Raw genomic sequence first — 13,459 nt, forward strand, 5'->3', positions numbered from 1 at the left:
ACAGACTAACTTGTTGCCACTCTGGACCAAAGTCTGTATAAAAAAAGCACCATTTCATTTCTATAATGAACCAGATTCTACCTACCTCTGATTGGGACCGAGTGGGGGGTGTGTGGGTACCCCAGACCCAGATTTTCTTACGCCCCTCTCCTTCTCTGGTTCGCCTCCATCCCTGGGCACAGAGCTTGCCCGCTTGGACCCGTGTCGGCGGTCGGAGTGGTCCTCGCTCCGACTGCGCCGGATCCTGCCCTGCGGCTCGCTGATGCTCTTGCTGCGACAGAGTCGGTTGATCACGTTTTGGGAGACGGCCTCGTCGAAGCGTTGCCGGTGCTTCTTGGGGACGAAGATTCTGGCGAACATAGCAGCATAAGAGGAAGACAAATCTGAGACTGTTTAGATGTTCTATCCACTGAAGGTAGCAGAGAACTGAAGGGAAATCCAAAGAACCAGTTCAGTCCATTCTGGAAACATGCATGAGAGGTGATTAGAAGAAGAAATAAAGATCAGCTGGAACTAATTCAACTCAACAGGCTTCCCCTTCATGTCTGAGAACAGGAGCTTCTGACTGGCAGGTGGGAAGCTGTTTTCCCTGGGGAGACACGCTGAATTTGAAGCCAGAGGGAAAGATGAAGAAAAAAAAAGGATGAGAAACTCTCTGCTTGCTGGAGTCAGACTGCTGCAGCATGAAGTACCACAGCAATAATACAGCAGGAGGAAAAAGGTGTGGGAGTGAGCAAGCTTGGGATTTCTCTTCCACTCTGCCTTTCTATCTCTCTCCAGCCTCCTCGACTCCTCCGCTTCCGCCTGCATCTCACCTTCCTGTAGCCGTCTGTGGGGGCACAGAGCGGGGAGCGCTCGACGACCATTTTGGCAAATAAAAATATTGCTCCATTGTTTTTATGGCTTCATGGTCTGAATATGTGGACGTTTCCAGTTTCAAAGAAATGAACCTGTCTGTATCCTTTGCATCAATGGTGAAAGGTTAACAAGAGTCTTTATGAACTAATGAATGAAGCCAAACACCAGTAACCATGTCAACCCCGTGAGGAGGAGGCTATTCTATCAGCATCTTGGCAGAAACATGATGTTAACCTCCACCTTCCAATTATAAGCACCTGTGCTCCATTGGAGCAGGCAGCTGTTTAAATGTTCAACCATCTAGACTGTTAACTTGTAGCCTTTCCTCCATCTTCCATATGCCACATCCTGCAACACATCAGTCTCTCAGGTAGCTGAACGACCCAAACAACTTTACCCTCCTCATGTCGAGGTTGAATGAGAGCAAAGTGTGAACAGCTCTCTGAACAAACAGGCCTTCTGTTTCCCTCCTACACCAGCCTGCTTTGTTCTGACTCCTGATTAGCTGTTGATCGGATGAATCAGCCGTAAACGCTCAGAGTGTGGGGTTTGAGAAAAACAACACCAGGCGAACAATTAGCAACGAAGCCGCCGTCGGATCAGAGGGAGAAGCTGCAGACAGCACCACACAGCTTGGCCAGCAGCTCGTTAAGCGCCGTCAACAGTTCCAGCTGCTAAATAAAGTAATTAGGACATTTTTTTTTTTAAAGAGCGTTAAGCTCAGAGCTTGCTAAGAGTGTAAATTTGTTTTATTGTTGAAACAGTTAAAGTTAAATGATACTTTCTTTGGATAGAAATTTCTAATTTACAAACTTCTGCAACTTCCTTACAGATTTTCTTTTTCTTCTTTATCACATTAAAAACCTTTTAACTAATGATTCAATTAATCAAGAGTCAAGAATATCCAAACCTACCAGGCCCCGTGTAATAAAGGGATCAACACCCTAAACCTCCGATCACTGCTACTGGCTATTTGACCCCATAATCCCTGCTTTTATCCCTCATCTGTGTTCTGGTTCTCAATCATACTTTAGATCTACTGATTGCTATTTATTTTAACATTACAGCTATAATCAGTATAGTTTTAAGTATGAATCTAATTTGCGACATTGGGCATCTGTGGAACAAACTACATTTTCAAACTAAACATGATGATTATCTTACATATTGCGAATGCTCAAAGAAGACTTACAGTGAACATTGTTTTCTTTTTCACAACAATACATTTTATTATCATAGCATTTCAAATAGAGCTAATTTGTGGGCAGTTACCTCACAACACAGTCTGAGCGACTCCTAATCTTTATGCTGATGAAGATTCTCAGTCATCCAGGTCATAGTCATTCCGTAAAAAATTAAAAACAATCCACTGGACTTGGTTTCCAAGGTTTCCAAGGTTTGAAACCTTGGAAATCAAGTCCAGTGGATTGTTTTTAAACTTCTACGGAACTCCTAACCTTTCTTTCCAATACTAGAATACTATTAGAAATAAAACATTATTAAATGTTAATCATGTGTTTTATCACTATTGCATTTTTATAGTAAAAATGTTTCAAATATTGCAAAATGACTTTGTTGCACTTTCCGTGAGCTGTTATATGATTCGTGCATTAGCAAAACAAATCAGTGTTAGCTATTGAATTCATTTTCTTTTTTTTAAATTATAAATAAATCACTTTACTGGATAGCCTAATGAGTTTTTATTGTTATAAATGAGTATTGTATTAGAGTATTTTTATACTTTGTAATTATTCATAATCGTTCATTTCTTTTCAGGTTTCTAACCAATCATTGATTTAATTTTGCATATTTAAAATACATGCATACACTAAAATTATATTCAAACTACACCTATTACTAATGTACATACATTTAAAACGTTTCCATTCCTTAATTGCCTAAAATAAGAGAGAACATTCATAATTGTTTTTAAAAATAGTGTCAATTCCTACATGAAAGCTTTAGAAGACATTAATAGGCCTATTTTTATTTTTATAATGCACAACCTGACTCAAATTCAAACCGTTTTTCAGGTTTAAATGGTCTATTGATGCATTTATTACATACTTGTAATTACTAGCTGATAGCAAAGCACATCTAAGGGCTGCAGTCTACCTGGTCTACAGTTAATCCTGCACCACCTCCTTTGTACTCACAATAGTATTCAATAAAGCCAATTCTCTTATGAAAAATAAAAATATGTAAATCATTAACTTTGCCTATTAAAAGACCTGTTAAAAGATTGATCATTTGAAATAACATTTCATGTCCTATAGATATTATTATATGGCAAACATCATATGTACTCACATTTATTGCATCTACTAAATACTGAGGTAAAGCAAAATGGTCGCCCCCTGCTGGTAGATCTTAAAAGTGCAGATAGATGATATCAGGAGCTCTCCATTCAGCACCATTATGCTACGTTCAGACCGCATGCAGCAGAAGCAGCAAAAACGTGTGTGCATCTTATTTTTGATGATGATTGCACAAGTTTCTTTCTGACGCGTGGCTGAAGCATCTTTTTGCTGCTCTAGCTGCGCGGTTGAAAAGTGGGTCTGATGCGCGTTGGGCGGAGCTACACTATCCTTTCTTTGTAAGAATGGCGGCTAAATTTGCTGTTATAAAAAAGTTCTTTTAATGTGCTTTTAAGTGAGAAACTCCACCTGAAAACTTCATCTGTTCAGTCACTTCATCAAGATTACGACCCTGCCTTCAAATATTAACTCGCTGTTGGAGCCGCTCAACCACACTGGCGGGGCTCTGTCCCTGGAAATCCCATTCAACAGCAGCCTCTGGCCCGGTCGCCTCTTTGCGGTTGTCCGCTACTGTTGTTGCCACCAGAATAATAAAAGTTAACATATTTTGCTGGCAGGTTTGAACATTTTAGGTTAATTTAGGTGTTGATAACATTTTTCAGAGGAGTAATCATAGCGGTCTGCATCCGCTGTGCTGTCTGTCTCCCTGCCAGGTCTCAGATCAGCATCTCTGATTGGTTGATGTGGCGCATCGAGCAGCAAAAGGGAAATTTTTCCAACTCTAGCATCTGCTGCTTCTGAACCGTATCACACGTGTCAGATGCTGATGCCCTTCAGATACTCAGAAGCTCATGAGGTGCTGCTTCGGCTGCTCAAAACGACCTTTTGCTGTGCCTTGATACACGTCAACCATTGACTTTGCATGTAAACTAGCTGCCTCTACTGCTTGCGGTCTGAACATAGCATAAGAGAAAATAAACCCAGAAGTTGTTGTGCTTGAAGAGAAAAAAAGAGTTGTACAAAATCATAGTGAGCTGAATGGGATTCTAGGTTGTGTAAAATGCCTTATTCTGACCCATCTGTAGCGACTTGGATGTCACCATGAGCTCACAGATAAAGCAGGTTTCTGCATCCCTGCTGTGACATACAGGTGCTGGTCATAAAATTAGAATATCATGAAAAAGTAGATTGATTTCAGTAATTCCATTTAAAAAGTGAAACTTGTATATTATATTCATACATTACATACAAACTCATATATTTCAGATGTTTATTTTGTTTAATTTTGATGATTACAAATGACAACAAATGAAAATCTCAAATTCATCATATCAGAAAATTAGAATATTGTGAAAAGGTTCAAAATTGATGGCCCCTGGTGCCACACTCTAATCAGCTAATTAACTCAAACCACCTGCAAAAGCCTTTAAATGGTCTTTCAGTCTAGTTCTATAGGCTACACAATCATGGGGAAGACTGCTGACTTGACAGTTGTCCAAAAGACGACCATCGACACCTTGCACAAGGAGGGCAAGACACAAAAGGTCATCGCTAAAGAGGCTGGCTGTTCACAGAGCTCAGTGTCCAAGCACATTAATAGAGAGGCGAAGGGAAGGAAAAGATGTGGTCGAAAAAAGTGTACAAGCAAGAGAGATAACCGCACCCTGGAGAGGATTGTGAAACAAAACCCATTCATAAATGTGGGGGAGATTCACAAAGAGTGGACTGCAGCTGGAGTGAGTGCTTCAAGAACCACCACACACAGACGTATGAAAGACATGGGTTTCTGCTGTCGCATTCCTTGTGTCAAGCCACTCTTGAACCACAGACAGCGTCAGAAGCGTCTTGCCTGGGCTAAAGAGAAACAGGACTGGACTGCTGGTGAGTGGTCCAAAGTCATGTTCTCTGATGAAAGTAAATTTTGCATTTCCTTTGGAAATCAAGGTCCCAGAGTCTGGAGGAAAAGAAGAGAGGCACTTCATCCACGTTGCTTGAAGTCCAGTGTAAAGTTTCCACAGTCAGTGATGGTTTGGGGTGCCATGTCATCTGCTGGTGTTGGTCCATTGTGTTTTCTGAGGTCCAGGGTCAACGCAGCCACATACCAGGAAGTTTTAGAGCACTTCATGCTTCCTGCAGCTGACCAACTTTTTGGAGATGCAGATTTCATTTTCCAACAGGACTTGGCACCTGCACACAGTGCCAAAGCTACCAGTACCTGGTTGAAGGACCATGGTATCCCTGTTCTTAATTGGCCAGCAAACTCTCCTGACCTTAACCCCATAGAAAATCTATGGGGTATTGTGAAGAAGAAGATGCAATACACCAGACCCAACAATTCAGAAGAGCTAAAAGCCACTATTAGAGCAACCTGGGCTATCATAACACCTGAGCAGTGCCACAGACTGATCGACTCCATGCCACGCCGCATTGCTGCAGTAATACAGGCCAAAGGAGGCCCAACTAAATACTGAGTGCTGTACATGCTCATACTTTTCATGTTCATACTTTTCAGTTGGCCAACATTTCTATTAATCCTTTGTTTTTATTGGTCTTCAGTAATATTCTAATTTTCTGATATGATGAATTTGAGATTTTCATTTGTTGTCATTTGTAATCATCAAAATTAAACAAAATAAACATCTGAAATATATGAGTTTGTATGTAATGTATGAATATAATATACAAGTTTCACTTTTTAAATGGAATTACTGAAATCAATCTACTTTTTCATGATATTCTAATTTTATGACCAGCACCTGTAAAGTGGAGAAGAAAAAGGGAGATATTTCTTGGGACATACTCTGCCGGTCAGACATCCATCTATCCATTTGAAGCTTTCACCAAATCACTTGAACAGGTTCATTTCCAAGGGGAAATAATACAAAATGTTTTAAAGATTTTTAGAGGCCAACAATGTGTCCACCAGTTTCAATTTATGGGGTTTTTCTCTGATCTATTTGAAACAATCTGACTTATTTGCAGCTGCTCATACAAACAACCAAAATCTGATAGAGAAATGTTTTATGCTTAGATCAAACCAGAACTGTGTGTAAAGTTTCAAAACTATAATAATGATGTTTTGCTTCTAAATGTATTGACCTCCCCTCCCCATAAATGGGATATTTACACCTATCATAAAGTGTATTGTTTCTTAATAAAGTACATAATCCAGCTACAGTTATTTTAGCAGATTTATTGCAGATTTAGCTGCAGTGTTAACATGCATTAAAAAGAGGCGCTGTACCTTTAAGTTATTTGTGATTCTGGATCAAGTCAGCATTTTCTCACCCTTTTTATGGCCCGGCTTTAATGAAGCTGTCATATTATACATTTTGTGTCTTTTTTTGGAACAAATCTGTTCAGATTAAGATGTAGGCCACGTGTTATTAGGCTGCTGTCAGTGTGTCTACAGGCTTTGATCAGTTTGAATCTGCAGTTCGAGCGCAGCCTACTGGCTGCAGGAGGCAGACTCCTGAGATATAAATAAATGTTCTTGGTTCTATAAAACCAGCAGCCCACTCACTCCCCCTCTGCCTGCTATCTGAGCTGCTGCTGGGCTTTTGTTAGTACCTGGATGCCACTGGGTCTTAGACAGACATATGTCTCTATGTTAGGAGGATTTGTTTGTATGTGCAGTGGTTTCAAAAAACATTATTTAAGCACATCTGTTGAAACAGACTCTTCATCACAAAAAGTTCCCTGCATCAACTTGTGGAAACTTATATGTTCTGATTTGACCTGGTTTGAAAAGAACAGAGATCTATAATTGTCTGGAGGAGGATTATGGAGGAGGAAGCAAGCAGGGGACGGATTTCTCAAAAGGGAGGAATGACAAGCAAAATCTGTAAAAAGTAGACCTAATTTCCGTCAGCAGTCCAGATCAGAGGCTCTGATGCCGAGAATGGGGGTTTGGTGGACCAGGTGACACGTCCAGAAATAGATGGTTTTAGAAACCTCCTGATTTGTCTGTTCCTCTGCAGGACTGATTAAAAAAAACAACCTCAGGGGGATTTGTTTCCCTTTAAAAAGCAAATCTACTCACTGAAAGATTCATGCGCAAACCTATTAGAGTGACAGATGAAGAGGGGAGTGTGCTGGTGGAGAATCAGACGCAATGGAGGCATATAGTGAAAATGTATCATTACAGATTTGTTCCTTTGCGTACTAAAAGGTTTAAGATCAAAAACAGATTGTAGAAACTCGCGACTTTAATTAGGCCACTTTAAAATCTCGGTTTAGTTGATTTTTCTTAGCCAATCAAATGTGAACCTGCAGTCGTTTTCTGGATAATTTCCTGCAGCTCAACCTGAATGAGCTTCAGCTTCAGGTCAAAACCTGATTGGATGTTGTCTTCCTCTGGGTCAGCAGTTCTGGAGTTATTCTGTTTGGCCAGTTCTTCCTGGGAAGGTTCTCTAATTGATTCTCTAATTTTCAGTGACTTTCTTTTAGGGCTGCAAATAACGATTATCTTACAAATTGATTAATCTGTCAATCTTTTTTTTTCGATTAATGGATTAATAATCGGATAAAAAAAGATTAAAGACTTTTTACAAAATTAAACCATATGAAACTCAAACATTTCAACTTGAGGAGTTCTTGATAGAGCATATGGATGGACGGATTTTTTTTTATTTTTTTTACAATCTTTATATAATAACTGCTCAAAGTGGGTCACTCTGTCAGCTAAAGGCATGTTTTACAGTTTCTATACTCTAGTAAACAATTGATCAATCTCTAATTTAGTTGACAATTATTTCAATAATTGATTAATCATTATTATCCGATTAATTGTTTCAGCCCTACTTTTTTTATCTTCTATTTTGCTGTTTCTGCTGATGGCATTTTGTTTTTTAAGATCTGATCACCTACTTCATGTCGTCAGACAGGTTCTGTTTTGGTGATTTATTGATTCAGGAATGTGGCTGGTGCAACTAAAGCAAATCAATTTGGTTCATGAAAAATAATTCACGATTAAACATAAAAGGGCAAATATTTGAATGAATATGGGAGGACGGTTCTAATAGCTTCTTTCTACTCCATAAAAGAAGCTGTTCTGCTTCTTATGTGTATTTAGTTTATCTTTGTCTAACAAAAACAGATACATTTCACAGAAAGGCAGAAACTTAAATATTTCCAAATAAAATAATTTCTCTCATGACGTCATCTAGTTCCTGAGGAGCTCTACTCCAACACAACATGATGCAGCCACCCCCGTGCTTCAGTGTTTCTCATTTACTAATGCATAACTCTTTAATCATCAAACACCAGTTGGGATTTCGTACAGATTCATCAAAATAAGTTTGATAAATGAATGATAAAAGAATAAAAATAGTCGATTCCAGGTCATAATAGTTGGTCCGGGTATTAATTTCATCATTGCAGGACGATCCTGTCTTAAAATAATGTGGGAAATCTTAAAGACCATAATGATTCGGATTCAATCGCCAGCGTCAAGTCTGCTCTCACAGAGAGTTTTAGAGGAAAGTAAAAAGCCTTGGAATCATATCATGAAGGCAAAATAAAAACCCTTAAACTGATGATTTTAATCAAGATGGTCAAATCTCATAACCATCCGTTATATAAAGTTAACCAAATCTGATAAACCACCAGCTTTCCTAACGGTTTCCAAGCCTGCTGACATCAGCAGACCTTCGCCACAGCTTTGTAAGAAACAGGCTTCATCTTCATCTTCTACAGAGCAAACATGTTCCACCCAATGTCCAAGAACAAAAAGGGGGACTGTAACTCACCCAAAACAGCTCATTGCTTAATCTGCCACCTAACGCTTCCAAATGATCTTATCCACCATTTCCCAAACAGGAGAACCTTCACGGTGCAGCAGGAACAGCAAGTGACAGAGAAGATTAACATGCAGAAAGTCCATCAGAGCAAAACCAGAGAAGTCCGCTGAAAGACTGAGAGAGGTAAGAAAGTCCTGGGAAAGGCGGTGGAAAGAAAGAGGACAGCGGGATTGTTTCACTGCTGCTGATGAAGAAAAACAGCCACCTCACACTGGTGGAAATCCTTCATTCGGGATATTAATAGGACCAAAAACAGCTGAAGGTAGACTCAGTAGTAGTAGTAGTAGAGGAAGCCATTTGGGAGAGATTAAAAGACTTGGTAAAGGAGGCAGAGAAAGAGCAAATCATCTGGGAATAAAAATAAATAAATAAATCCTGGTTATTTTAGGAACAACGGAACTGGTGACAGTTTCAGTATTTCATGCTTAGCTGCTTGGCTTCATTCGGTCCCATGGGACGACCCAACCCAGACCTACAAACAGAACCTGCTGGAGGGATTCGTTCATCCACCTGAGGGGTGTGCAAACACAGAGCAGCCTGGTCACGATGAGCTCTGACTGATGCCTCCATCAAACTGGCTCCTCGTCACAGACGGCTTCATGCTGGGAAGGCAGCTCTCTCTGCCAGCCTTCATTTCACTGCCCAAAACATAGAAGCTCTGCTCATAGTAACACAAAAATTTAAAAAACACCCTGCCTTGCAAAAGGATAGACACTTAGCTACTCATTTATAGTCTTCAGCTCGGCACACCGTGGTTCAGGCTCCAGAACCTCTGCTGCATGCTGCTTGTATTTAAACCACTAATATCTTAAATCCAGTGCAACATGTTTAGAAAGTCTCTGCACAGAATTTATCAGCCTATTTTCACTTAAAATTAGTAGGTCAAGGAGAAGATCTGCCAAGAGAATAAAATAAAATAATCACATAACATGAATAAGATAATTGAGGTGTTTTTTTTATTTTAAACGCAAATAATCATATTTCATTAGTAAATTGTCTAACCTATCTGCTCAAATCAAGGAAAAAATTACCTTTTTCAAGAAAAATTGTCTGTTATTTACATGTTTACAGTGTATGCTTTCTAGAACTCTACTTCAGTTTAAAACAGGGTGAGGTTCTCATCTCTGCTCCTAAATTACCACTTCCCTGCATGTTTTCAATGTCTCTCTGTTGCACCTTCTGCTCAGCAGCCATCAGGTGCTGCAGAGGCCAGTTATTCATTCATTCATTCATTCTTCAGGAAGAAGAGGGTGGGACAGGGGGAGCAGGATGGGGATCCACCAAATTGCTTAAACTTTAAACATTTCCCAGTGCTCTGATCAATCCATCATTGGAACATAGAGAGAGGACAACATTGATGTTTCTCCTGATTTCAGTTATTTCAAGCCTTTCCTTTGACAGACTGATTGACTGAAAACAAGCTGACAGATACATCTCATGTCAGGCTGGTGACGGTCAGTGATGCATCACTGGAAATAAACAGGGACAAAGGGTCTATCAGCTGAACGCAGAGGCGTAGAGGTCTGACTTGTACCTGATGCTGGAGATGAGCTGTCGGTGCTCATCGGTGGCGAGGATCTCTGGCAGCACCGAAGCTAACCACTCCACTCTCTTCTCTGCTGCGTATTGCTTCAGCACAGAGAAGAGCTTCTCTTTCACCTCTGGATCGTCTCCCAAAATCTGGTCGACCTGATGGAGATATCGTTGGAGCTTCAGGGCGGTGAAGGCTTAGCGTCTAAAACAGTTCATTTAACCTGCCCAGGAACCTGATGGGTGATTGTAGCTGATTTCCAGTGAACAGAATGTGCTGCTAAACAACAAAACACCAAACCAAAAATCAGGTTTTTCACTTCAAACCTCTAAGAAAAGAAAAAAACAAAATATACTGGGATTCTTAATGTAAAAACTCAGTTTGATGTGAAGCAAGAAGATCAAAATGTCTTTAAAAAAACGTCATAAGCGTTTGAAATGATTTTCTTGGACGACTCCATAAATATAGGGAGAACAACACAGACTATAATCCCTATACAACCACATATTATCTGTAAAGCACGGTGGTGGCAGTATTATGTTTTAGGCCTGCCCTATAGGGATGTTGTATGCCAAATGGAAACAAGAACTAAGGTCTGTTATAAGGTAAAATATCTAAACCATAAATTGGTTTATAAGGCCTAAAAACATCTGTAGACACTGAAACGGATGCTAATTATTGGTTTATAAATGGCTGTTTGACAAAACAAATCAGAAATCTAAGGAACAGTGGACGTATATCTCCCGTCTGTCAGTATATTTAGGCACCTTCTTGTTGAACTCCACAGCCTTGTGTTTGCGATCCAGCCTGGCCCACTCTCCTCCCATCTGGTTGTCCTCCAGGCTGGTGCTCTGCTTGTGCTTTTGACCCAGAGTCAGCACGCCCAAACGGAGCGTCCTCCCCTGGGAGGCCTTGATGAGTGTTGCGGCCATCTCATGGTGCCTGACGGGGATGCCGTTCACCTCCATGACGTAGTCCCCGGCCCTCAGACCGGCTCGACCAGCTGGCGAACACGGGGAGCAGTCCTCCACCAGCAGGGGGCAGTCTCCCACAATGGTGAAGCCAAACCGACCATCTGGACCTGGTATGATCTCCATCTGTAGAAGATAGAAAAGACTTTACAGAAAATCCATGAGGTTCTCGGCATGTCAGAGAAAAAGGCGAGCCGATCTATTTTGATACACATCTGAAGAAAAATAACAGCACATCTGTAATGAATTTAGTAGCTGTGAGACCTGCTGTATACGGGACACCACCCCAATACTGGGAGGGATGTTCTTCTGAGTCTGAGCGATGGCGATGACGGCTTGCGGAGCCAGAGTGGACACATTGTGGCCCTCGATCTCCAGCACCTGATCCCCGGCCTGCAGCCCTGCCAGGTGGGCACTGCTGCCTTCCTCCACTGACAGGATGTAACTGGGTCCATTACCGCCGAGCTGGAAGCCGAAGTCCTCTGGCCAGCCTTGGTTGGATGTTGGCATGCTGAGGACTTAATTGAGGAAAAGAAAGGAGAGGAAGAATGGCAGCTTATCATAAAAAAATACCTCTTCAGTAGAGAAATCTTCCTGAGTCAGTTTCACACATGCTTTCTGAAATGGAAATCTATAAGAACACAATCTAAAACTTACCCAAGGCAGCCCATAAATTCAACTCTAGTTCCATTCTAATGACTTATAAATAAAAATCTGCTATGTGTTTCCTGCCTCTGTCATCTCCTTTGTCTCCGACTGTAGTAAACGCCTTAGAACCCTTTACCCTGAACTGTGACACGCTCAGCAGAACCTGACCTGGTTCTAAAAGCCATTACAGCCAATCACATAAAGGCATGAACAGAGATTGTGACCTTAATTAGCTTGGAAGACACATGTTCCTGCAGAAATGAGCACAAATCCAAGACTTTTCTATTAAGCAGTAATTATGCCGTAGAAAAAAATCCAGAAGCCCCCAGGCTAATCTGGAGGTAGAGAAGTAATACATAAAAGCTTAAATCATAAAACAAATGATTTAACAGATTTAGAATTTTTCCCATCATGACAATAATGGAGCATTTGGTTGATCAGCCGATGCAAAAAAAGAAAATACAAATTAACATCACTATGGCAGGGTTTCCAGGGTGGAACTGATATAAAAACTTACAGAAATCTTTAGATGGACACCGAGGGCCACGTTTGCTTTGTCGAAACGAATATCTGCCCTTTTTATTTTGCAAAAACTTCTTCATCTTGCTTGTTCAGATTGCTGGATAACCTGCTGGCAGGCTGGGAACCAAAGTGTCTGCTCAAGAGCAGCAAAAAATTTCAAAAACATTTAAATCCCACAACCCTGAAGTCAGGCAGAAAAGGACACAGGTTGAAAATGCTGCCCCATTTCTCCACCCTAAAAGCCCATCAGCCTCGTCATGAGCGAAGGGTGAGGGAGCACTAAAAAGCCGGTGCAGTCTCTCTGTGAGTGTGTCAAGGAGTTAGTCCTGTGTCTCATCCCTGATTCATCCTAAGGCTAGCCAGCTTGCACACTGGTAATCAGAAAACTGGGACGCATGCACCCACGCACCTCAGTTCCTTAATAATTCGCTCTCCAAAAAAAGGCTGTTGTAAGGCCTCATTTTTTCTATAAATACACCACGGTGTCTTTCTCCTCCTCCTCCTCTTTTGGCTAAGTGGCTCTCTGAGGGACCGCTCCTGGCCCAGAATCACTCTGCGTCGTTGTGAGGAAGCCTGATGAGCACTAATTGGAGCATGTGCTGCCTGGAATTCTGCAGATCCGTGTGTGGGGACGCTCAAAATGTTCGCTCCATGGAGACAGAGTAGGGGCAATTTAAACCTTTAGCCTGTAGGATTAGTGGGATTATCAGCTGAATCTTTAGGCCTCCTCCAACCCCCCCTAGCTTTAATACAGCAGAAACATGCTCCCCTCAATGCACATCTTAACTCACTCAAGTGAAATCCAGTCATACTTATGAAAGTGTATTATGAACCTGGATTAATAGCAATAAACTCAAGTATGTATAGGAT

At 41.0% G+C, this 13,459-nt stretch overlaps 1 protein-coding gene across 2 annotated transcripts in view; it reads right to left on the reverse strand.

Annotated features, from left to right (window-relative positions):
• The window catches only part of grid2ipb (glutamate receptor, ionotropic, delta 2 (Grid2) interacting protein, b), a 42,259-nt gene extending 29,021 nt beyond the window's left edge, over positions 1 to 13,238 (reverse strand). Inside the window, exons 1-5 of one of the 2 annotated variants that reach the window (XM_038274139.1) lie at positions 12,585 to 13,238; positions 11,684 to 11,937; positions 11,216 to 11,545; positions 10,452 to 10,606; positions 86 to 349 (exon numbers count right to left, since the gene is read on the reverse strand). In XM_038274139.1, coding sequence (XP_038130067.1) covers positions 86 to 349; positions 10,452 to 10,606; positions 11,216 to 11,545; positions 11,684 to 11,937; positions 12,585 to 12,669 — 1,088 coding nt within the window. In that variant the 5' untranslated portion in view covers positions 12,670 to 13,238. Of the gene's footprint in view, positions 1 to 85; positions 801 to 10,451; positions 10,607 to 11,215; positions 11,546 to 11,683; positions 11,938 to 12,584 lie in introns of those variants that run through there. The other variant, XM_038274140.1, reaches the window with a different exon arrangement.
• Positions 13,239 to 13,459: the final 221 nt, after the last annotated feature.

Source organism: Cyprinodon tularosa, unplaced genomic scaffold, assembly GCF_016077235.1.
Source record: "Cyprinodon tularosa strain WSP-4 unplaced genomic scaffold, ASM1607723v1 ctg90, whole genome shotgun sequence".
Classification (NCBI taxonomy): Eukaryota; Metazoa; Chordata; class Actinopteri; order Cyprinodontiformes; family Cyprinodontidae; genus Cyprinodon; species Cyprinodon tularosa.